The 25,142-nt window shown below is 45.2% G+C and overlaps 1 protein-coding gene across 7 annotated transcripts in view; it reads left to right on the top strand.

Annotated features, from left to right (window-relative positions):
* The first annotated feature begins 322 nt into the window (after window positions 1–322).
* TNFRSF19 (TNF receptor superfamily member 19) overlaps window positions 323–25,142 on the top strand; it is a 93,599-nt gene continuing 68,779 nt past the window's right edge. For 2 of the 7 annotated variants that reach the window (XM_019447974.2, XM_019447972.2), the window contains exons 1-3: window positions 10,392–10,711; window positions 20,502–20,594; window positions 22,377–22,487. In XM_019447974.2, the coding sequence (XP_019303519.2) occupies window positions 20,526–20,594; window positions 22,377–22,487 (180 nt within the window). In that variant the 5' untranslated portion in view covers window positions 10,392–10,711; window positions 20,502–20,525. Of the gene's footprint in view, window positions 887–9,637; window positions 9,858–10,391; window positions 10,712–20,501; window positions 20,595–22,376; window positions 22,488–25,142 lie in introns of those variants that run through there. The other 5 variants (XM_019447971.2, XM_019447970.2, XM_053900932.1 and 2 more) reach the window with 5 other exon arrangements.

The following is a 25,142-nucleotide window of genomic DNA, read 5'->3' as shown; positions in this document are numbered from 1 at the left end:
TTGCAGCAGAGCCCCTGGGGGTTGTCTGCAATGGTCTTAGAGTGCTATTTAACTACTCTGAATATTTGACACCCAGGCTTTGTGAAAAAATTGTGATTCTTATCAACGAAGAGGCAATTAAATGCAGTCCTTTGGAACCCAGATGGATCAGGGATCTTATCACACTCCCGCGATCGCTGTCCTTTCCAACTGGGAAACAGATAACAGAAACTGTGCTGCGTGAGGCACACTAGCCTAACGTGATTGGAAATCAGGCAGACTCTGGCTGCTCCGGAGCTCTGCTCCCCCACAGGCTGAATTATAGCTCTCCTGCCAGTCCCACGGCGCTGAATGATGTCATGGGATCTGCAGTTCAGCGAGATGAAAGGGATCAAGCAGAACCCGCTGGCACTAGGCAAAGCCTCCAACACACAATCCACAACACGGCTTGGGAACCGAAAAGGCTACGGATCCAGCCACTCAGCTCAAGCTTGGGAGAGCCACGGGTATCGCCTGGTTGCAAAGGGGAAGGGGGGAAAAAAAGAGAGAGAGAGAGAGAGAGAGGAAAACAACGTGATCCGTGTTAAACAAAAGAATTTGTGGACGAGGAGGGGAGGGCAACTACCTGCGGAAAGGGAACTTTCTCGATATCCATGCATATATATAAACTTAGCCCTGCCTTTGAAGTTCTGCAACTGATCGCCGATCAGATTACGGCATTTCATCTCCCTGCTCGTCTGCCTTTGATCTGCATGGTTAATTTTATTTTCCTGGATTTGAAGTTTCGTCCGGGCTTGTGCTGACATACATTTTTGGGAAGGTAGCAGCACTTGGCACAGAAACGCTGCCGCGGAGAAACTGAGTTGCCGAAAGGGTGAGTCCTGGAAAGAGTTCAGCACGTTTGCAGGTACAAATTTTATGTTTTGTCGTAGCTTTCACTTCACTTTTCCTGTGTGCTCTAAGGAAACGACGGCTTCAGTCAATTAGAAGCGGGCATTTCTCTGCTTGAATACCACATTGTGTTTCCTGGGTGTATCAGAGTAACTATGATTCTCCATGCCGTTTTTAGAGGTGATACAAAAGGGTTGGCAATGGGTCATGCAAACTGCACTTGGAAATGAGTTGTTCAAACAGGAGAAAACAGAGCGCTAACTTTAGCATACAACCCGCCTTCAGAGCCTGAGATCTGTAAGCTGTAATTGCGTTGAGTGTTTACAGGTTACTTTATTTAGTAAACAGGCCGGAGAACTTTCCTAGACGCCCCGAGGCTTTCCTTATTTTCTTACATAAAAGAGTATAGTGCACCTTTGGCAATACTGTTCCTTAGTTTATTTATTCTCTCACCTCCCAGACGTAAACCCATCAACTACATTTCCTTACGCAGTTTGCATCCTCAAGGGAATCGCCGAAAAGGCATTCGAGTACGATTAAAGCCTTTTAGGTGTAAAACTGAAGGATGTTTAAACCAGAGAGGGTAAAGTTGTGCCAAGTTTTGTTAAAAAAATCCTCTAGTGATTTTCTGTAACCTTTGGAAATAGCACAAGCCTTGTTTACAGAAACATTCCCGCCGTTGGTATTCCTAAATTAACATTTACTTTAAATTTATAGTGACAGCTGTTGCCAGTTAAAAGTTGCCAACTGTTTATGAAAACTATCTGAGTAATCAACAGTTGCCATGCTCCACACAGGTTTTAGTCAAATTCTCACTTGGGTTTATACTCCACTTGGCAAAACCAAAATATATCTTGCAGTGGGTGCCAAATTTGAAAGTTAACTGTTGTTTTTTGTCAGTTCAGTGATCACACACACACACACACACACACACACACACACAACTAGCACACATACAGAGAACTCTTTACATGGAGAGGCAAGATTTTAATACAGTGCAAAAGAGTCTGTGTTCACATTAGTTCACTTTAGTGTTCTAGTCTTTATTTGGGTAAAATAATTATCATCACAATGGCATATTTTATGCTAGCTGAACCACAAAGAAATTATAAGTGATAAGATTAGTTATCCTTTAGTTTGAAATTCTGATGAAACAGGAAAGGTCTAATGAGCCTCATTTCATATGTAATTAATTTTTCAGAGCCAATTAATTTAATTACTTTCTAAACTTTCCTCCAGATATTAGAAGGAGGGTAATTAGCACTGTTTGTTTAATTTTAAAACTGTGATCACTGTTAAGAGGATATTATTTAAAACCATACTAAGCTGACTATATTTTAGAGATGTGTCGGTAAGAATTTAATCTAAGAGATTTAACTGTTGTTTTTTAGTCACGACGCCAGGAGAGGCATTTAAATTTTTGTTCTGACAGTGTAACAAAGCCAGTTCAAAATATCCTGGGGTATCAGTTTAGGTCGATTCTTTCAATTGTTTGCTGAAAAAAATCCTCTTTAAATCACAAAAGCAGTATTCATGTTCACATTCCAATAAAGAAAATTAAGCTTTTAAAGTAACCAGTGGAGAAGATGCCTGAAGAAATAACACGCTGAGGAACTTGATCATTTAGTTTACATTTGGGATTTATAAAATTTCTTAAATGATTGCTTCTACTGCTACCAGGCTCATTTTAACAGATACAAACACTCCTCAGCACTAAACAAAAGGGAGAATCAGCAATTATCTGATTAATTTCGGCTTTGTAGAAAACTAGCTTGGGCAAGTCAAGTCCTTGAAAATCCACTTCAGTTTCTGAATTAATTCAGTTAATTGTTTACTTCTTGGGTCCTGGTTGAGAAATGAAACAGATTGTATTTGATTTTAAAAGGAAGATGGCTATTGCTGAGGTACAGGTACGACGTCGAAAGGCATTTCTTAATTAATTGCCACATGATGATCTCAGTCGTGACTTAAGTAGCCCTGATCCATAATACTTCCATGAAGGACACCCTTGTATTGCATTTTTTTCAAAGCACTCTCCTATCTATTGCTTCAATGGCAGCGTTGTTACTGTAGAAGGACCAAGTCTTCAAAAGACTTTTCTAGTCCTGATTCGCTATGTGACCTTAAGAGAGTCACTTCACTACTTGTTTTTCTCCTGTGTTAAATGAGGGAGTTGACTATCTCGTTGTGAAATAAGCCGGAGGAATTTTTATAGCCATTTTGCAGATGAGCAGACTGAGATTAGAGAAAAGTTAACTTGACTCTCCTAACCAAGGTCACATGGCTGGTTTTTCAAGTCCTAATCCAGTGTTCTCTCTATTTCTTACTTTCAGACTAAGAAAGAGTCTATTTTCTAACAACTGCACAACAAATTCAATGCACTATGTAGCTGAACAGAGAACAATGTTAGTCTGAAAGATAAAGAGTAAGATAGCCACTTCCTAATGGAGTATATATTTTTGTTTCCTCAATAGATGTCAGTTAGCTGGATTAGTCTGGTTATGTTCTACCTGTTCCTTTTGCTTCTGTATTTCTAAGCAGTCTGAACACATGCTGGACCATAATGTTTAAGATGATTTTTTTTTTTTTTTTTGAGAGAGAGAGAGAGAGAGCAAGCACACGCAGGCAGGGGAGGGGCAGAGGGACAGGGAGAGAGAGAATCTTAAGAGAGAGAATCTCCATGCCCAGCAAAGAGCCTGACACAGGGCTCAATCTCACCACCGTAAGATCACGACCTGAGCGAGATCAAGAGTCAGACATGTAACCTCCTAAGGCCCCCAGGTGCCCCTAAAATAATTTTTACCAAAAGTCGAAGTCTCGGCTCAATGTGCAATTCTATATATTTGTGTGAGTCGGCCTGTGTATGTGTGCATATACAAGTGGGGCCTCATATAAATAAATCTCTATGTGTTTTCCAGGAATTCATATTTTCTGAGACGATGTCCCTGAAAAGTTTAATAGTGAATGAAATGTCGTTATTCGTTGAGGGAGATTCCCGGTGGGATTTTTGTGAGATTTTACTTTGCAAATTTCATATGGCTTGTACATGATCTGTGTTCCATGCCACATTTGATTACATTAAGAATCCTTGAACAAGTTTCCTTTAATTTTTTCTGTTCCTTTTTTCCCTTGAGAAAAAAACATTTCTTGCGAATAAATTCAACTTATTGATTGACTATAAAGCTTGAACGTAGATACTGCTCTTAAGGCCAAATACCATCCCCAAGTCTTCTCATCCTCCTAAAGTTTTCATATAAAGCTTTGCAGATTATTATTCCATAACAGTCACTAATATTTCTTAATTCACTAATTATTAATTATTTCACTGATACGTATTGAGGACTTGTGTGCCAGGCACTCTCACAATGTTTTTCACTCTCTCATTTAATTTTATAATTGTCTCCTTCATGGTACAGATGAGGAAAGTGAGTCTCAGAGAGACTCATAGACAACATGTGCGAGATCACAAGGCTAATTAAGTGGCAGCACTTGAGTGTATCTGATTTCAGACCTTGGGTTCTTTTGTTCTAGGACTAGACCGTTAATTGTTTCCATCACAAGAATTATATAGAGCCAACTTGATTTTGCCCAAAAAACAGGTTCTGTAGTTTACTTTCTTTTGATATATTTTATTTTATTTTATTTTATTTTTAAATGTTTTTATTTATTTTGGAGACAGAGAGAGACAGAGCATGAACAGGGGAGGGGAAGAGAGAGAGGGAGACACAGAATCGGAAGCAGGCTCCAGCTCTGAGCTGTCAGCACAGAGCCCGACGCGGGGCTTGAACTCACAGACCGTGAGATCATGACCTGAGCCGAAGTCGGACGCTCAACCAACTGAGCCACCCAGGCGCCCCTCTTTTGATTTATAAGAGCTATTAGAAATTTTTGATAGAGCTTTCCATCGGTTAGCCTAGAATCTATAGCTATAAAGGATGTCAAGACATAAACCATTCTTCCTCTGCTTCACTAGACAGAACTCAGACATCTGCCACCGGCTTGGTCAGACTCTCTTCTCTGTGATGGCAGAGACAGTCCAAGTCGCCCTGGAAAAATTAATAATTTGGTGCCCCCTTGAGAGGATGATGCTTTATCATTTTGTCAGCCCAATTTAGAAAACTGGCCCTGAAAAGGAGGGCAGGGGAGGCTCCCCGGTGGCGGTGCTTAATTTCCCCTCTACTGTCCCTCGCCGTTCAGCGTTGGCCCCTGAATTGTTCCTCAAACCCACCCACTGGCTGAAATCACCACTGAGAAGTTACCGAGTCTCCCATCCTTAGACTGACAGGTGGTTTCACAGCATCCAGGGTGAGTTCAGTTTGCTCTTTGATGAAAAGAGGGAGGGAGAGCGGAGATGGGCAGGTGGGGCTTTCCAGCAACTTTATCAAACCATTCCTTCCACCATAAACCACCCTCTGCGAGAGGCGTACTGATAAGTACAGCTTTCTGCATCCTGCTAAATGTCCCCATTCTTGGGCTGTTCCCAGGAAGCCCGGTCTTTCATTCAGCCACATGCGGAGGAGCCTGCCACATTTATCAGGAAAGAGAGGAGGAGAGTCCGGGGCCATTTCTTTTCTCATTAAACACATGACAAGTCTAGCCAATGGCGGATGTCGTAAACTCACAAAGATCACTGCAACTGCTATTCACTCATAACAGCTTTGCTCTAAATAACCTCGTTGGCCTTTGCACGTATATTGGCTTATGTAGTGGTATGGTGAACATTATGTTAAGACTCAGGGGGCCTGGGTTCTGACTCCGGCTTTATTATGAACTTGGTGTGTGACCTTGAGCAAGTCACAGCATGTCTGGCCCCAACCCGGCACTGATCATCCAGGATTGGCGGCAATGGGTGTTGCGAATTACTTAAGTAGCTGCATCTTGGTTATTTTTTCCCTCATTTTCTTAACTATATTTGACAAACTTTATTCATCTTTGAGATCGTCACTCCCACTTGTTAACTCATTCAACAAATGTTAATGAGTACCTACTATGTGCCAGGCACTGTAAATTAAATTCCACTGACAGACAAAATTCAGTACCTTCATGTGGCCTGCATTCTGTTGCCTTTTCCCAAGGACTAGTGGTTTACGCTAGAAATTACTAGGAAGTCAAACAATTTTCCTTGAACTTTGCTTTTAGTGAGCTGGCTGGTCACTAAAACTAATTTTTTTTTTTTTTAAGTTTGTTACTTCACTAGTTTAAGGGGGGGGGGGGGAATAGCCTCTTGTCTTCCAGCATCTGAATGAGGGTGGTAAAGTGGGCAGTCTTTACTGAACTTAACCAGCCTCTTTTTTTTTTTTTTAACGTTTATTTATTTTTGAGACAGAGAGAGACAAAACATGAACGGGGGAGGGGCAGAGAGAGAGGGAGACACAGAATCGGAAGCAGGCTCCAGGCTCTGAACCATCAGCCCAGAGCCTGATGCGGGGCTCCAACTCACGGACCGCGAGATCGTGACCTGAGCCGAAGTCGGACGCTTAACCGACTGAGCCACCCAGGCGCCCCAACCAGCCTCTTCTTTAAGGATAAGATGCGTGCAATAGCTAGAGTGCAGAATTCCAGTGCTCTTTGCCCCCACTGTCAAATATCATTTCAATTACCATTTATTTACTGCTGCTAGGCTTTGGATGCCCTACAATAGATATCCTGCCATCGTAATAATGGCTGCCATTTAGTGAGCATTTACTCTGTGCCAGGCATGGAGCTGAGTGCTTTAAATGCCTTGTTTTATTGAGCAACCAACGATGAGACAAATTTTACAGATGAGAAAAAAAAAAAAGGAAATTTAAGGAGGCTAAGCTCCTTTTCCCAGGATATGCAATAGTGGATGGCAAATTGGCATCCAAGACCAGATAATCTGATGCCAAGGCCAATGCATGTCAAAAATAATGTCTCTCTCTATTGTGAACTAATAGGCTAACCGGGCAGATCAATCATACACACATAAAATGATGCAAGAATGAATGGGCTAAATAATGTCTTACTGTCTCTAAGTACAAAAGGAGGCCAGAGAACAAAAGAGCTTTTAGCTGAAGTCACAGAGGTAGTTCTCAAGTTGGCAGATTAAATTCCACTGAGAAAACATTTATTGAACATTTGCTTGGATGTTTGATATTATCAGAGATACAAGTTTGAACAAAATACACCCCTTCTTTGTAAGCATTTTTAACTCCTTAAGGCAGAAAGCTAAGTCAGTCCCACTTGGATTCAAGTGCTATCATTGTAGGAAGCCCACGAATCTTGGATAGACTCGGGAGAGCTGTGGCTTTCCAGCTGGTTCTGAAATAGAAGTCAGGTGTAAGTAAGTGAGGAGTCAGAGCAGTAAAGGGGAATCGGTGAGTATTAAGAGGAAGAGAAGGGGAAGTTCGGGGCACATTTGAGGCAAGCGAGCCGACCAGTTTGGCCAGAACAGAAAGTGTGTGGTCTAGAGGAGAGAAAGATAAGGCTGAAAATGTGGGCAGAGCCCCAAACACGGCAATCTTTGAATGCTAATTTAAGGAGCCGGAAAGCCGGTCTTAACAATGAGGAGCCTCTCGTAAACCTTTTAATTAGACGCTGCCAGTGATGAAAGGCGGGAGGAAGCAGACCGCTCGCTGGACAGACCAGCGGAGAGAAAGGTTGACTGCGGCAATGTCCCGGGGCAAGGTGGGGAGGGCCTGTACCTTGGTGGAGTTAGTGGGACAAAGGGTTTTCCCTTCCTCTTTTTAGAGGAAGAAAGGGTGACTGTGTGAGACCTCACAAAGGAAGAGGCAACAATTCAGCTTCACCAAGACGCTGAGTGCTCTAGGTGCCAGACCCGGGGACGTTAAGGAAGTAACACGTGCCCTCCGGTGATTGAAGTCCAGGTAGGGAAAGGAGCGCAATCAAACAGGCGACTTCGGTATAACACGCACAGGAGTGCAGTCGTGTAGTTGTGCCAGGCCACGGCACAGATGGGCTGCGAGGCTCTCTTCCTATCTCCCGATAAATATGGCAGACTCCTCTGCGTGAAACTTCCCTGAGCAGCAGCACATGATGCTAGGCTAGGGCTGCCGGAGCCCGGGGACGTTTAGGAAGATGCAGAAAGCTGCACTTATCAGAACTCCTCTCACAGAGAGTGGTTTGTGCTGGAAGGACTGAGTGGATTGAAAAGTCGCTGCAAAGCCTACCCCCCCCCTCCTTTCATCGAAGAGCAAATTGAACTCACTGTGGATGGTGTGAAACCACCTCTCCATCTAAGGATGGAAGTCTTGCCGTGAGGTTCAAATATGATGGTGCATATCATTTGTAAGTTATTTACAAAGTCGATGTTGGGGTCTGTATTCAGACTGGGTTAGATTTGAAGTAGGTCATCTTGAGGTGTGACCCTTGGGAATGCTTTTGAATGTACTTTTCACAAGCACCTGGCCTAGCACTATGGTGTGCTCAAGGTCTCAAGACGTACTATCAGAAATTAACTAGAACAACTCATTCATTTATTCATCAACAAACATTTATCGAGGGGCTACTATGGGCTTTAAGGTATCGTAAAGAAACACAGGCTATGGTTCCATCCAAAGAGTGGTGTCCTTGTATCAGGAAAACAAAACCAACAGACAAGCGGTGGATGCCTCTTTTTACCAAAGTCATGAATGTATCTTGTGTTTGAAGGAAATTTCCCCTTTTATTTACCCGCTGGACAGATGAAACAATAGCTGCTTACATTTCTATGGCATTCTACTGCCGAAAAAGTATTTTTTAGGTACCTGATTCTTTTACTCCTTCCAACAAATTTGCAAACTGGGCACCGTTAGCTCCGTTTGATAAGTGCATAAACTCAAGTGCATAAGTTTCAACACCTTCCACAAAATACTTTGTTAAGGCGTGGAGCCAGCTCTCTGTGCTCCCCCACATGGCCAGCGGCTTCCAGGTTAAGGAGTGACCTTAACGGTTGGATTGGGCTAGTGCTGGCGTGGAGGAGGGGGACCCAAGCGTATACACAAGGATTCACCTTGTTAACTGATCCTTAGAGGTTTCTGGCCAAGGTGGGGGAGGGGGCGCCTTGGGTGAGTATCTGCTGGAAAAATGCATCAATGAATGAATGAGACGATTATTGACGAGCCAGGTCATCATGATTTTGATCGACCAGAGCAAACGTGCCACATCGTTTTCGGGGGGGAGGGGGGGGGGAGGGGGGGCGGTTCTTTCCTGCTACGCAGAAGCAGGTGCTGGGTAGAATGCGACCAGGCAAGGGAAAGGCACAAAGGTCCTGAGAAAATACGTCCAGAGTACAAACGGCGGCTCTCTCGCTTCGCCAAAGGCAGTTCCCCTCACACAGCCAAGCTTTTGCCGGTCTCGGTGCCCCGCTCTCCCCCCACCTCCCCCACCCCCGGCCCCAGTTAGCCTGCGGGACGCATCCGCCAGCTCCCGCAGCCTCAGGGGTCAAGCCTTCTGCGCCTCTGACCTCGGCTCGGCAGTGGGAGGGGAGCCGGGGTTGAGCGCAGCTGGGGCGGCCCAGCGCCGGAGGCGGGGCGAGGGGACGGGAGGGGCCCTGGGTGGGCGGGGCCGGCCCTGGGTGGGCGGGGCCGGCCCTGGGTGGGCGGGGCCGGCCCTGGGTGGGCGGGGCCGGCCCTGGGTGGGCGGGGCCGGCCCTGGGTGGGCGGGGCCGGCCCTGGGTGGGCGGGGCCGGCCCTGGGTGGGCGGGGCCGGCCCTGGGTGGGCGGGGCCGGCCCTGGGTGGGCGGGGCCGGCCCTGGGTGGGCGGGGCCGGCCCTGGGTGGGCGGGGCCGGCCCTGGGTGGGCGGGGCCCGGGAGGCGGCTGCCGTTGCCCGGCTACCGGAGAGCGCGCAGCCCGCGGCGCAGGGAAGCGTCCGGCTCGCGCGCGAAGAGGACCCCCCCCCCAGACCCGCCTGCGCGCCGGGTACCCTGCACCCGGCCCTTTCCGCGCGCCCCTTTGGCTGCAAGCCCGCCTGGACCTGCAGGGCGCGACGGGGAGCGGCGGCCGGCGAAGCCTCCCGGGTCACTGGGAAGGTAGGTGCCCGGCTCCGCCGGGGGCCGCGCGGAGGTCCCCCGCCCCCGCCCCGGGTGGGTCCCCGAGGCTCGGCAGCCGGGGAGGAGGCGGCCGCCTGAGGCGAGGGTCGCCGGCGAGGGCTGCTCCGGCGCAGCGGAGGGGAGCGGGCGGACCGAGCCGGGCGAAGGTGACCCCCGGGCGGGGGTGACAGCCAGGGGAGGAGGGAGGACGCTCTGCAGATGCTGGAGTTTTGGTCGCGGCCGCGAGGGGGACGCGGGAAAGCGAACGCCTCCGGGTCTCCGCCGGCGGTGGGAGCGGCGGGACTGGGTTTTAACATCCAGGGATCTTGGAAACGGGAAACGGCTTGTGAGGCAGACGTGTGCGCGCGTGTAGATGAACCTGCGGGAGGCTGAAGCCGGGCCCGGAAAGGTGGCGCTGCAGCGTGTGCCCCGGGCGCCCCTGCGTGGACGCGGCGCCCCTGCGTGGACGCGGCGCCCCTGCGTGGACGCGGCGCCCCTGCGTGGACGCGGCGCCCCTGCGTGGACGCGGCGCTGCCCGGGGGAAGCGGGCGCAGGCCTGGCCTGCCCGCCCCGCCGCCGTGGGGCGGGGCAGAGGACACTCACGGCCCTTACGAGCCCTCCGTAAACAAATTCCGTGGAAGCGGAATCTCGCAGACCTCGGACCGTCTGTCAGGACGGTGATGGGCAGAGCAGGTCGTAGATGAGGGAGGAAGGTCAGTGCTCGCGGCCCTCGTCTGGGTTGCGTCCCAGAGAAATTTACTGATCAACTCTCGAAGATGAAGTTTGGGAGGCTCGGCGTTCAGTGATCCGTTTTGATGGTAGCAAACTGTTCATCGGACATGTGACGAATCCTTGTGAGTCTTTTTTTTTTTTTTTTTTTTTGCATTTTCATCAAAGGGCTCGATCTGCAAACACGACCATAAGCCTTGTGCCGTATTTCTTGAGCCGAAATAACTCAAAATATTTATGCAGGTGTAGTTTTCTACTCCATTGACGGTTTTCCTTTACTAGAAGACAGTTTCTTCACATAAACAGGAAACAGTTATTGTTAAACATGACTTATGCAAACGGAAGATTTTAATATGCTGTTATTTCATGATCCGGTACTGCTCTGCAAAAGGGAGGATTATGTTGCATTAGTTCAGGATTTGCTCAGTATGTTTTCTGTTGTGCAGGTTCACCTCGGGCGTTTTTGCCAGTGCTGCTTTCATGTAGTTTGCAAATATTTTATTGCAAAGCGCTGCTTAGTCTCTAATTTAAAGATTGGCAACTTGAAGGGGGTGAGAATGGAGTCCCACTGTGGAAGAAGAACGTGTTGGGCATTAATCATCATTCACAGAGATGTGGGTGCTTAAAAAGAATTTATCTTGGGTGATATTTATCGAGTTGTCCTGAAAATAATACAAAACCTAGAAATGCATTTCATTGCGAAAATAACACCTTGACATCAATGCATAGCTCTGTAAGTTCTTTATTTTCTGATCTATGAAATGCCATAACATCTACCCTATTACCAAGGCCACGTGACTTTATTGACTTGAGAATTTTTTTCCACAGTAAGTGCTGACTTTGAGACATTGTGTTAGTATTTTCTGGGACATTGATGGAAGTTACCATCCTTGACGAGAGTGTCTTTGGACTAGGCTGCATCTTGAATTTGAAGTTAAGGACATGTGAAGACGTTTATGCACTTGAAATTGTAGTCTTAAAGTACCTTTCCTATCCGGAAAATTGAGTAAGGAACACTCCTCATATAAGCTTTTTAAAAGAAAAGAAAAGGAAATGAAATGTCTTTACTTCAGGTAATCACTGGATTTCATTTGTACCTACCTGCACACAACATATGAATGGAAAAATGGAGACATGTAAGGGTCACATGTTGTCCTTGATATGTTAATTTAATTTACTAGTTACAGCTCTCAATACATGAATCGAGGGCATGTTGGGAATTTTCGAAACATAAGTGAAATATTCAGCTAACACCCATGAAGAGAATTTGATTCTCCTTTGTCGTGTATTTAAATCTCCAAGCTTAGCCCAATCCCCTGTGATCACTTCCATCACTCAGAAATTAGTAAAACACAAAAAACTGCAGGCACCGTGAACATATGAAGAAAGCAAGTCCTTTCAAATCTGCCGAGTCAATATTTAAAGTCAAGCATTTAAAATTCGGGGAAAGGCCAACATACCCTATCTCTGTTGATGACAGGTTGAATAAGAATACCCACCTTGAATAAATGTACACTCCAAATAAATAGACAGCTGCTTATGTGATAAGAGCCAGGAGCGGTTCAACAGTGAAGTACATTTGTCTCATGGCAGCTGATTATTATGAAACGTTCGTAGCCTTTTTAGAGTAACTTTCTAACTGAAGAAACAACAGTAAAGCAGTGTGAACACAGTTTCTTTTCGTGATTTACGTTGAGCAGTGAGTTCATTCATTGTATTTCATCCACCTAAAATGTTTACATTTAAAAGTAAGATGTTTAAACAGTATCGGGCTATCTTTTAGTCCACACATCACAGAATATGTACCTTTTAAACTGAAGTTTTAAAACCTGGGCTTTACAAAGAGAACAGGCACCCATCAGCAATTAGGTAAAACAAAGGAACTTGTGTATCTGGAGATTAAATATTATGGAGCCACTCTTCAGTGGGCTTGGATAGGTTTAACACGAGGAGATCTAAAAGAACGGACGCCACTTATACTGGAAAAGAACCCTTCGAATGTTTCAAAGAGAAGCTTTGGAACCGATCCAGACTTCTAAAATAAAAATTGAAACAGCTGTGTTTTAGAAATGGCTGTGCGCAGTTCTCTGAAGATACGCCGTGTCGGCCTTTGAGGCCCCCACACTCCTTCATGCTACCGTTGTTCTATTTGCATTTTGAGACAGAAAAACATTTATGAATTGCAGTGAGGTGGGGGGAGGTGCCCTAGTTACAGTATGCCACATTTCTCGAGAACCCTGACCGTGATTTTCCTAAGGCAAAGATGAGAGAGTCCACAACTCAGAGAAACCAAAAGAATTCATCTTCAAAAACCCTGTCCTGGGTTAAGTTCCTAAAAAAAAAAAAAAAAAAAAAAAAAAAAAAAATTATTGTAGAAGCCTTGACAGTGAGTGGCCCCTAATGTTTTTGAACTTTGGGGGAATTGAAGGTATTGTGTTTGGCAACAGAACGTTGTAAAGCTTGTGGAGTTTCTAGTAGAAACTATTTCATGATCTGAAAAAGGGAAATCTTTCTCATTTCCCAGCCAACAACAATATGTATATCCTTATTACTGCATGCCTTGGTGAGGCTTCCTAGGCTACAAAGAGGCTGCCCACCGTATGATGTAGGAAGAATGGTTTTCAGAACGTCAGGCAATGGAGGGCTAAGGTGGGAGGAGGCCAGAGGCCGGGGTCACTGTCCTGCTTGGAAATAGCCGTACCCTACATTGCTAACTAGTTTTTATTCTCTCGGCATCTGGGACTGACCTTATTTCTAAGCCATTTATGATTATGGTCCACCATTAAAAAGGCCGTATGCATAGCACTGGCTTTATTTCAAAGCTGATTTTTATAAATTGTAAGCCTGCCAGTTTACTTTAATGTTGATTTTTTAAAAAAATATTTCAGTTTATTGCATATTGGAAAAACGTATGAGTTGAATGTAGCCTTATTACATAATGGTAATACAGTTTTATGAGATGAAAACTGTTACCTATTGCGGGCACTGTATGTTGGATAATAAATCAAATAACCGTAAAAGGATAAAAAACTAAAATTAATTTATTCTGGAAAAAATATCCAGGCTATTCGAATTACTCTGAAATGCATGCATTCTGGTCATTCGTAAGACAAAAAATAAAGGTCATTCTCAGAGAGAGTTAATGGATTGTTAACATTAGAAAAATAAATACCAGATTCTTCGTTAGTGATCTTTGTTAATATGATAGCACGATATTCAAGAAGTGGGGTCCTGAACTGAATCGTGTTCTACCAAAGCAATTTATATTTCGATCTCAAGTTACAGCTGCACATATTTTCAACACCTATTGTTTTAGTCCTTCTAACAATCATAAGAGCTAAGAGGTTATAGCTAATTAGTGAATTTCTCCATTCATTCAGTGTGTACTGGGCACATATTTTGGGTTAGAGTTCTACAGTGAAATCAGTTAATCTTGCCATTAAGTCCTCCAACCATAATTGGTGGTAAACTCAAATGGGTTGGTAGGTGCTGAAGTGAAGGGAGGGTTCTCAGTGTGCATTAGGGAGTGGTGGAGACTGGGGCGCTAGGACGTATATGTTCTGCGTGAGGGACAACTGATAGCTCAGCTCTAGCTCGTGCTGCCTTGATGTGGGACTCATGGTTGCCAGATTTTCTGGTTTTTCAAGAGAATTCTTTATTTTTGATATTGGAAACTTATTTTAAAAAATTAGGGGCGCCTGGATGGCTCAGTCAGTTAAGGGTCTGACTTTGTCTCGGGTCATGATCTCACAGCTGGTGGGTTCGAGCCCCGCGTTGGGCTCTGTGCTGACAGCTCGGAGCCTGGAGCCTGCTTGGGATTCTGTGTGTGTGTCTCTCTCTCTCTGCCCCTCCCCTGCTCACACTCTGTCTCTCTCTCTCTGTGTCTCAAAAAATAAGTAAACATTGAAAAAACAAAGTAAGAACTACATCGGGCTGCAGAGAGAGTGGACTAACCGGGTAATTATGCTGCGGGGCGGAGAGGAACCCAGGGTGCAGGGGCGGTGCCAGGGAAGCACGAAGGAGAGGTGTCATTCCAGATTCAGGGAGAGCCCAGAAGAACTTTGACAGATTGTGGGCCAGGCGTGGCAGATAGAGTCACGGGACACGTAGGAAGGACCCAAGACAAAAGAGGGGCGGTCACGGAGCCAGCTGCAGGTGGAGACGGCTGCCGTGGTTTGGGATCCGGTGGTCTGGCCGGCCGATGGGAGGTGGCGCCCATAACTGCTCCTCTCTAGCGGGCTCCTGTGAACGGCTGCTGGGGGCCTGGTTTCTTGGCCTGAGGACACAGCAGCGTAGGTTTCCGTGATCTGGACAAGGAAGCAGAGGGCGTGTGCGTTGCCGCGCCCCCTGGATCTGCCCCCGTTAGCGGCTGGCCAGCTAGGACATATCGTGTGAGTTACCCTTCGTTCGAAGGAACAGGCCGAGCAGCTTGACTGGATAAGCAGCCCCTTCTGTGCCGCCGAGCACGACGTCTGCCAGCTCTGCCCCTGAGGCGCCTGTGCCTTCTGTTCCGCTTGCCCGGGTCTCCCAACGCCGCCGCTCTGTTGGGTGCTGTTGATGCAGCCGGTGGGGCAGAAGGGCCAGACGCCTCGAATACAGTAAACCAGGCGTCATTAGGCTTTTCCTCATCGCTTAGCGACAGCCAGTTTCTCTGCACACGTTTTGCGAGAATGGTGGCTTGGTGGTTAGTAGGCGCTATCTGGTCTGGACCGTTTCGGCAAACTGTGAAAACCCATGATCCCGGTAATTTGTATGTGTCGTGGCTGATAAGTCATCTCCAAATAAGCAGAACACTGAAGTCGTTTTCTGTCTGGGCCAGACCCCGAATGCTCAGAAGCTAAAAGCCGTTTCAGTAAATACCTTTTTATTGCCTTGTTTTTATTTTAAATATCATTCTTTGAACACTTGTTATTTCGTTACGTTTTCCTTCTTTTTATGAACGCCGAAGCATCTCACAAAGTATTTCGCTTTATTCCGGGAAATGCAAAGTCACACTTACAACACCCTACCAGCTAAATTGTTTGTTTCCAAACAGCCCTTTGCCAGGCTAGACTAAAGGGTGCTTAGGAGACGTCCCCGCCCCTGCTAAGCTATGAGCTTCCTCAAAGTGCACCTTTGTACTGTCCTGCCCCAACCTGATGTTGCCTCCTTTCAAGCACCTAATAACCGTTTCATCGTTACATGTGTTATTTGGGTCTATAGTTTTGCTTTTGTTGATCAGTTTTGCTCAGGCACTCCTACTGTGCCAAATGACCATTGGGTGCCACGGCGTATGATGATCCAACCCTGAGTCGACCTGGCAGGGTGGCCGCGAGCCTCGCTTTGGAGTTACCAGGCGTGAACTCGATTCGGTTTTCACCTTCCTATCACGTGTCCTTGACCCCTGGTCTTCTCTCATCTCGGGTGGGAATAAATATCTACTTTACGGTGTGGGAGTAAGGGAAAAAATTATACGTTTCGTAAAGCCTTACCGCAACCCTCAACATGTAAGTGCTTAGTGCAGACTTTGAATTGATTCTTAGTGTTTGAATGTTTTGTGCAGACCCGTGGGTCTAGAGATCTAAAGCATCACCAGCCACCGGACTGTGGCCATCTGAATAATGTCTCCTGCCTGTCTACCAGGTTACGGTCTTCAAGAACTGTCACACGCATTGGATCATATGGCCTCCAATAATAACGTCATCGACAACAGTAATCATCGCTAACACCGATGCAGCACTTACTAGAAAGTTTGTGTCAATGAACTTTCCCCGGAAGTGCTTTTTAAGTGCTGTTAAACTCACAGGAAGTTCAGGAGGTGTTGTCACTGTGCCCTATGTAGAGATGAGGAAACTGAGACTCAGATTGAGGAACTTGTCCAAGTTCACACGCTAATGAGTGACCTTGGCAGGAACAACTGCGGTAGTAATGACATCAGCCCCAGTCATCCGTTAAGCATCTGTTCTGTTTTAGGTGCTGGGCTAAGCGCTTTATAAACATCATCTCAGGTAATCCCCACAACTCCCTTGTGAGATAGGTTCTGTCTTTATGGCTATGTAGTTTCAAAGTGACATCGCTAAGAAACGGGACTGAAAACCCACGCGTTCTGGTTGCCATTTTCCCTTGACAGTTTCCCCTAAGACCAGGGTGTTTTTACCCGTGTCGGGCTTACGTGCAGAAAACTGTTTGAACCTGGATTTTAGATCATCCCAACTGCTGTCAGAACAGTCGACCCCAGTCAAAATTATTTCCCAGCCCCTTGGTATAAAAAAGCCAAGCTAAGAGAGAAGTCACAGAAAAGAGAAGTGACATAGTCCAACAGCACATTTCAATCTCTAGCTCCTGGAAACCTAGGGAAAAAAAAAAAAACAAAAAACTGCTCACATTTTTTAAAGTGAATTAGGATTTTTAGAGAGAAAAATCCTCCTTCAGTCCTGCCTTCTAGTACAACGCACTTAATACCCATTATGAGATAGTAATAAGATATATCTGAGATGGAATGTTTATTCTCGTTCACCTCAGAATATGCAACCAACTCTCACCTGTTTTCCACAACACATTCATCGTTTTGTGCTTCTCCACGCATTTAATCCAGCAAACATTTGTGTGCCTGTGTGTGCCAGGCAGTATTCTAGGCACCGGAAATACAGAGAGTAATGATGCGTGCTCCCTATTTTCAAGGAACATACAATCTGGTGAGCGAAAATAAGCATAACTGCTAGGCCATACGATCGGTACTGTGCACGGAGGCAAGAAAGGCCTCTAGGGCCACAGGGAGCAGATCTCTTCAGTGTGCTTGCTCGTGGACAGCATCTCAGCAGGGTGACAGTTGACCTGGTTCTCGGAGGGATTGAGGGGGGACGTCTCTCAAGACCAAAGTTACAGTCTGTGCAACAGGGGAAGACCACGGGCGTTCAGGAAGAGCGTGGCTGTTGGGCTGCGGCACAGCCAGAGGGGCATGAGAGCAGTGACCAGGCGGGCAGGCCAGCAGGTGAGACTGTAAGGGCCTAGGTCCAGGCAGAGGAGTTTAAAGGATAATTTGCAAATGTAAACCCACTCAAGCTATTCAATTTAGCATATGTGTTGGGAGAATAACACAAGTCAGCACATAGGCTATAGTTCCATTCAGTTTCTACCTTAAAAAAATCTAAAAAAAAAAAATCTCTTTCTGAGGCACAAATCATAGTACTGTATTTAATTTTGCTTTTTCCTTAATAGTGTTTATGTGATTTTTATCTCGTCACTTCTTTTCATTTGTAGACTTTTCAAGCAGGACTCTGCAGTTTATCTTTTTGCCTGAAGAACATTATACATGTATTTTTTTCATTTACTTCATGAACAATGAAATACTTACACTACAAAGAAGTTTTAGGAAACGGGAAAACGTTCAGCCAGGATGCCACGATATGAAGGAACCTAACCGTTGATGGTATCCTGGCTCCTTTATTATTTTTTTAAACTTTTTTTAAGTTTATTTATTTATGAGAGAGAGAGAGAGAGCACGCGCGCGCATGAGTGGGGGAGGGGCAGAGAGAGAGAGGGAGACACAGAATCCGAAGCCGGCTCCAGGCTCCGAGCTGCCAGCACAGAGCCCAACGTGGGGGTCGAACCCACGAACCGTGAGATCATGACCTGAGCCGAAGTCGGACGCTTAACCGACCAAGCCACCCAGGCGCCCCTGGCTCATTTATTTTTGTACATAAAACAGGTGTATCTTCTGAATCATATTGCCATGACTTCTCACTTGGTGTGCATGGTAGTGATGGCCGCGGCCGGAAGATGCTAAGTATTTGTGTTCCGTCCCCAGCAGTGGGTACGGTATCCCAGTATAGCGATCTGTCCAGACCAGTTGCCTGATTGTGCTGTACTCTGACTCTGTCAATCTCTTTTTTTCTCATGTTTTGTGTAAATGCACGGGTATTTATACCCTCTTTTCCATATTAGCTAAATCCAAACGGATTTTATGCTACTACTTTTCAAAATTAGCACATTTTTAACAATCAGGACCATGTCGAAAAAGAGATAACCTGAAGCATACTTTTTAGGGAATGTGAGTTTATCTCATCCCAATCCTGTGTCTGCACAAGCAGGAAGCCGCATGGTTGGGTAATTGCTGGGTCATTCTGAGATATGCAAGGAGGAAAAAAGATGTGACCAAAAAGCTAGAAAAGCAAAAGCGAACAAACAAACAAAAACACCCCACAACACTTGGAATTCGCTCAGAATGGGTCATTCATTCAGCAAACGTGTAAATGATTCCTTATTGCCCCGATACTTGGACCTACTCAGGCGACTGGAGTGACCTTGTGGGTTGTTGCTGTCCCGGCTTGTTCAGGCTCACCCCTGGCTGGCTGCTTGGCCAGCAGTGACACAACCACCCGCCCGGCCCCGCTCCACTTCCTTTATTGTTATCGTTACTGTCTTTCTTGAGGTCTTTGGCCCACAGTTCTGGTTCTCTGCCCTGGTTTGTTTGTTTGTTTGTTTGTTTGTTTGTTTGTTTGTTTGTTTTAATTGATGTTCATTTTTGAGAGAGAGAGAGAGACAGAGACAGAGTGCAAGCATGGGAGGGGTAGAGCGAGAGGGAGACACAGAATCCGAAGCAGGTTCCAGGCTCCGAGCGGTCAGCACAGAGCCCGACGCGGGGCTCGAACCCACGGACCGTGAGATCGTGACCTGAGCTGAAGTCGATGCTTCACCGAGTGAGCCGCCCAAGCGCCCCTGCTCTGATTTCTTTCTAAGTGGCCTGATTGTCTGCTCTGGGTGTCTGTTAGTTTTAGAAGATTCCACTTGGAAGGGAAACTGAACCCTTGTTTCTCTACCTGATGGATGGAGCTGCCGGCTGAATGTTCACTTCTTCTTTTTTTAAAAAAACATAAATCTCTTCTCTTGACGTTGTGTGGACCTGTAAAAAAGGCAACCCTGTTTGTTGCTACATTTTAGGTCCTTTCTCGCAAAGATGAAGAGGTCTGGTTTACCTTTTGTTGAAAGGCAACTGCCTCCAGTTTCATCACTTGTGAATGATTTTTAGGTGTTTTAAAACAAATGCTTATTTTTCTGCCCGGAGATCACCTTCACTGTACTGTTGGCGGAGGAACTCACGCATGCCAGACATCGGCCGTATCGGCCTCTTAGTGGAGCTGAAGCCCCACCGTCCAAGCGTCGTGACTGTGTCGCCGAGGATAGTGACGCAGGGACACGCGAGCCAACCCACCTGGGTGTGCGCCCTGCCCTGCCTCTTACTGGCAGCGTGGCCTAGTGCGGTGTGATCCAGCCCTCTCTGAGCCTCAGTTTCCCCATCCCTAAAGCGGGGATAATGACGGTATCTCCCTTCTGGAGTACTTCGGAAGGTAAACGAGCTAATGCGCTGGAGACGGTCCCTGGCGGAGAGTGGTTGGCACATGTTTACTGTTGTTTTACCGCTATTATTCCCCTCTTGGCACTGACCAAACCCATCTCCATGGAGGTTGATATAGTCGCTGTTTGGATATACCTCTCTGCTGGGTGGAGTAGTTTGGACACTGTCAAGGCCTGGGTAGAAAATAAAGGCATGTGTGGGGGCTCCCGGTTGGCTCCGTCAGTAGAGCACGCGGCTCTTGATCTTGGGGTTTTAAACGCGAACCCCACATTGGATGTAAAGACTACTTCAAAAAATGAGATCTTTTTTTAAAAAAAGAAGAAAATAAAGTCCTGGATAGCCCAGGAATTCGGAGCCAGAAAGAATTTTGGACCAATTTCAGAAGGACAAAGCTTTCATTCTCCCAACCGAAATTGTTAAAGGCTTACCTATTGTTTGTCTGTGTATCTTTTACAGAGCGATTTCCTTTAAAACATAAATAGTATTACCTAGTATATCTATTAACGGTAAACATTCTAGAGTAAATACAAGAACACGGTGACCAGTGTTATTCCGGTTAACTAGATCTTCTTGTCTTTTAGAAAACTCTTCAACAAAAGGGAGCCATGACTTTCAAAGCGCACCTGGGACAAGAGAGGGCATTCCGCACCGTTGTGGTTTTACTGGCCTATTTGGTAAGTCAAGTCTTTACTTTCATAAGAATGTGGGAAAGAATCGCTATAAATTGTATTGAAACTGTTTTGTTTTTCCAGGGCCATCTTTTCAATTTTTCCTTCAAATTGTATTTTATCAACGTCACATGTAATTAAGAAGCAAAGATTGCTGCCGAGTCTTGACATTTGTACTGATGGTTACAATTATTTTCTTCTTTTAAGTTGATTTATTTATTTTGAGACAGAGACAGCGTGAGTCGGGGAGGGGACAGAGAATCCCAAGCAGCCTCTACATGCACTGTCAGCACGGAGGAACCCCAGGAGGGGCTCGAATTCACAGAACTCTGAGATCATGACCTGAGCTGAAACCAAGAGTCGGACACTTAACAGACTGAGCTACCCAGGCGCCCCTAAAATTATTTTACTACATTTAGATGAAGCAATAAAATCACAGCGTAACTTATAACCAATGACAATGGTGCTCCCTTGGGTTTATAGGCAGATGCCTCTACAATACACCCTAGACCCTGACGAGACCAGATTCTAATTGGAGTTCGTGACTTCCATGGTGTGTGAAGACACTAGAATTGACTTTTAAAAGAGCTGTTATTTTTATACGGTTACTTATATCCTTCTTGGTCCCAAAAAGGATTAAAGACAGTTGGAGAGTTTTAATGTTTGAAAACTTGACACAAAGGACCTATAAGATGTTCACAAGAATTGAAATTCATTAAATCTGGAGATAGGATCATCACCTGCAAATGTGAAAAGACTTATTTACCCTGAAGACGGTACCTGAAGTCTTCTTGAAAGACAAAGTAAGGGGAAATGGGTCACATTGGATTCTGAGGTTCAGGTATGGCAAGGAAAATTTCCTTTCTTTCAGTTGGGGCTGTTAAACGTTCGAATGACTGGTCTAGGAGGGAGGTCGTGGAATTTCTTTCGCAAAGCCATTGCAGTCTCTTTGTGGCGGAATGGAGTCTCGTACCTCTCTTAAATAAAATCAGACTCCTTAAGATGGGTAGTCAAGGGGAGTTAAGAGAGGCGGGAAGATATTATTAGGCCGTTAGCCCCAGATCATTTTCTAGTGCTGAACTCTGCCTTGAATCCTCCCCTTCTGCCTGCTCAAGAGGTTCAGGCTTTGATTTTATTCAATTAGTTGCAGGACATCATTGTAGACACTCTCGTGTCAAGGTGGAGGCAGTTTGTACTAAATAATGGCTCATTATTACAACCATCAAAAACAATTTCCGATACCCCTGTGTGTGACAGGCATTCTACAGAGCAACAGTCTGCTTGCCCAGTGCTTCTTACTTAGAAAAGGGAATAGGCCATTCATTAAAAAAAAAAAAAAAAAAAGACCTCATTCAGGGAATACAGAGGAGAATCAGGTTTATTGATTTATTTGTCCACTGACTTGTTCAGAAAGTGATTTTTCTTCCTAAAGTGAAAATTAAATCGGCCTCACTCCGCATTAACATTGACATTCAGTGCTTATATGAATAACACTGATAATGTTGCTGCTTTCTTGCAAAAAAAAAATGTGATGAACTTACTTTAAAATAACGTTTTTGGGAGGCACCTTGCTGACTCAGGTGTCCGACTTCAGCTCAGGTCATGGTCTCACGATCTGTAGGTTTGAGCCTTGCATCGGGCTCTGTGCCGACAGTTCAGAGCCTGGAGCCTGCTTCCGATTCTGTGTCTCCCTCTCTCTCCCCGTCTCCCGCTCACCCTCTGTCTCTCTCTCTCTCTTTCTCAAAAATAAAAAAATATAACGTTTGGGAAACTTTTTTTTTTTTTCAGGTATGTAGAGTGATTTGCGAAACAGGAGACTGTAGACAGCAAGAATACAGAGATGGGTCTGGAAATTGCGTTCTCTGCAAGCAATGTGGGCCAGGCATGGAGCTGTCTAAGGTAGGTATCGGATGCATGGAGAAGGGGTAGATCTGTGTTTTTAAAATACATTCTTTCTGGCTAGATTCTTTTAGTTAATGACTAGTGAAGATTTGACACCATGAGATAATTCTTGGATCGTTAGGTTACTTTCTTTTTTTAATTTTGTGGGGGGGGGGGGTGCATCTGGTGGCTCAGTGGGTTAATCATCCGACTTCAGCTCAGGTTATGATCTCATGGCTCCTGAGATCAAGCCCCTCATTGGGCTCTGTGCTGATGGCTCAGAGCCTGGAGGCTGCTTCAGATTCTGTGTCTCCTCCTCTCTCTGCCCCTCCCTGGCTCACACTCTGTCTCTCTCTCTCAAAAATAAATAAACATTTACTTTTATTTTTAGTTTATTTATTTTGAGAAAGAGCTGATGAGCAGGGGAGGGGCAAAGAGAAAGAGGGAGAGAGAGAATCCCAAGGAGGCTCCGTGATGTCAGCACAGAGCCCGACTCGGGGCTCAATCTCACAAATCGTGAGATCATGACCTGAGCCGAAATCCAGAGTCAGATGCTTACCTGACTGAGCCACCCAGGCGCCCGTCCCTATGTTACTTTAGCCAAAGATTGCACAGTTCTCTTTCCAATACCTTTGATTCATATGTCTTACTGAGATAAAGGAAGTAGGTTCCAATAATTAGAATTTAGTACATGTTTTATGTAATTTGTGTTATTGTATTTCGTTGAAAGAATAGAATGATTAAGGTGTATTTGCATTAATTAAAAAGAATCAATGTTTACTAAAGATTTAAAAATAAAGGAGTGATAAGAGAAAATGCTAGTGATACCTTCTCTTACTGGACCTTCTTTTTCTTAAAATGAATATTCCCATTGCTGGTCCAAAAGTAGCACCTACAGTAACCACGTCCCATGGCAGCAGTTACTTTCCAAACCAGGGTTTTGCACATTCTTTTGACAACGTGCATGATTGTTTGTCTCCCCATGTTGGGTGTATGTTACTCCCAAGATCGTTTTAAATATATTCATCTTGACCACTGTGTGTTAAGAAGCATATTTCAGAATCGTGGATATTCTCACTGCCTTCCTCTTTTATGGGCATGTTTGGAGCTAAACATCCATTTGCTTTATTTTCTGACCTTTTGAAGATGTTACTAGTTGTGGATAATTGGTATCTCATTTTGTTCTAAATCATCAGTCTTCCTCGCAGAAAAGGAACAAAAGGTTTTTCTTTTTACTTAGAGTGACGTTCCAAAGAGAAGTCCTTTTCCCCTACAGACTACCCTCCTTTAATGTGGACTCTTGTCACGCATAGAGTTTTGACCAATGATCTACAACCAGCAGGAAACAAAATGTCATGCGTTCCCCAACTGATTCCCGGTGGATGGCTTTCCTCTGCTTGTTGTGTTAAGTGGTGCCTTTTAGTACCCAGGGCCTTTACGTTTGGATTGAAGCTGGCGGACCTTCGGATCCCGTGTTATGTTAACTGTAGCATTTCCACCGCTGGTATTTTTCAGTCTCTGTTGATTGTAGTAAGGTGCATTTTCAGGTGCGTTTTGTTGTGTTGGGCCGACAGGGATTCTTTGGAGCCGACTGAAGGTCTGGGATCAGTGCGTAACGTAGTTACAAATGCAGACAGTGCCCGAGAGGAAAATAGATGATGAAGTTGCTACCCCTCAGAAGTTCCTCTTTTCCCAAATCTCTGGGCAAATCTGAGTGAAATGTCACAGATGCTGAGAGACGCAGAAAACATTTTTCGAGAGGCTGCTTCCTTTCCTTCATCCTTTGAATTTAGAAAATATAACCTCCAAGTAATTTCTGGGGAATCAGACCAGACGATGAAGCTTCTATGAGTTCTAAATTTTTTTTATTGAGTATTAAAAAAAAACTTTTTAAATGTTTATTTATTTTGAGAGAGGGAGAGCGAGTGCGTGTGAGCATGAATGGGGGAGGGGCAGAGAGAGAAGACACAGAATCCGAAGCAGGCTCCAGGCTCCGAGCTGTCAGCACAGAGCCCGACGTGAGGCTTAAACTCATGAACCATGAGATCATGACCCGAGCCGAAGTCGGACGCTTAACCGACTGAGCCACCCAGGCGCCCCTTTAGCATTTTTATCTAAGCTGTTTTATTAAAAATGTTTATTTAAAAACACCTAACTTTCTAATTGAAAAAATAGGATGAAGGTCCTATCAACTCTGATTTTTTTTTTTTTAATAATCCATCTACTGAGATGATCTGGTGATAGTTTTTCTATTTCGTAATTTTTCGTGGATTTCCAGAGGAAATGTTTTTCTCTAGGTAGTAATTTCCCCCAAGTGTTGAAATAGGCGTTTAACCCTCTGACACTGGAATCAACCAAAGGGAAGCCATCTGAATAGTTCTGCCTTTATTACTTAGTGTATTTGTTAATATTTCTGTTTCACTATTTACTCTCATTTTCTTCATTTACAAACGACCAGGACAAACTGAGTGAGAAAGAATAAAACTAAAGGCAATATGTCACTGAAAACTTAGGGTAAGACCCACGCGGGTGCACGAATGTTACAAATGTATACGCCAAGTCCCTGCACAGCCTGGGGTGTCCACCTTGAAGGTAGGCATCTGGAGCTGACCTTGGCTTCCACCCCTGCTTAGCTCCTAGCAGGCAGGCAGAGTATACCTTTGCTAAAGGAGT

This window comes from Panthera pardus, unplaced genomic scaffold, assembly GCF_024362965.1.
Source record: "Panthera pardus isolate Hobbes unplaced genomic scaffold, ASM2436296v1 HiC_scaffold_1, whole genome shotgun sequence".
Taxonomy (NCBI): Eukaryota; Metazoa; Chordata; class Mammalia; order Carnivora; family Felidae; genus Panthera; species Panthera pardus.
This window is presented reverse-complemented; position numbering and strand designations above follow the sequence as displayed.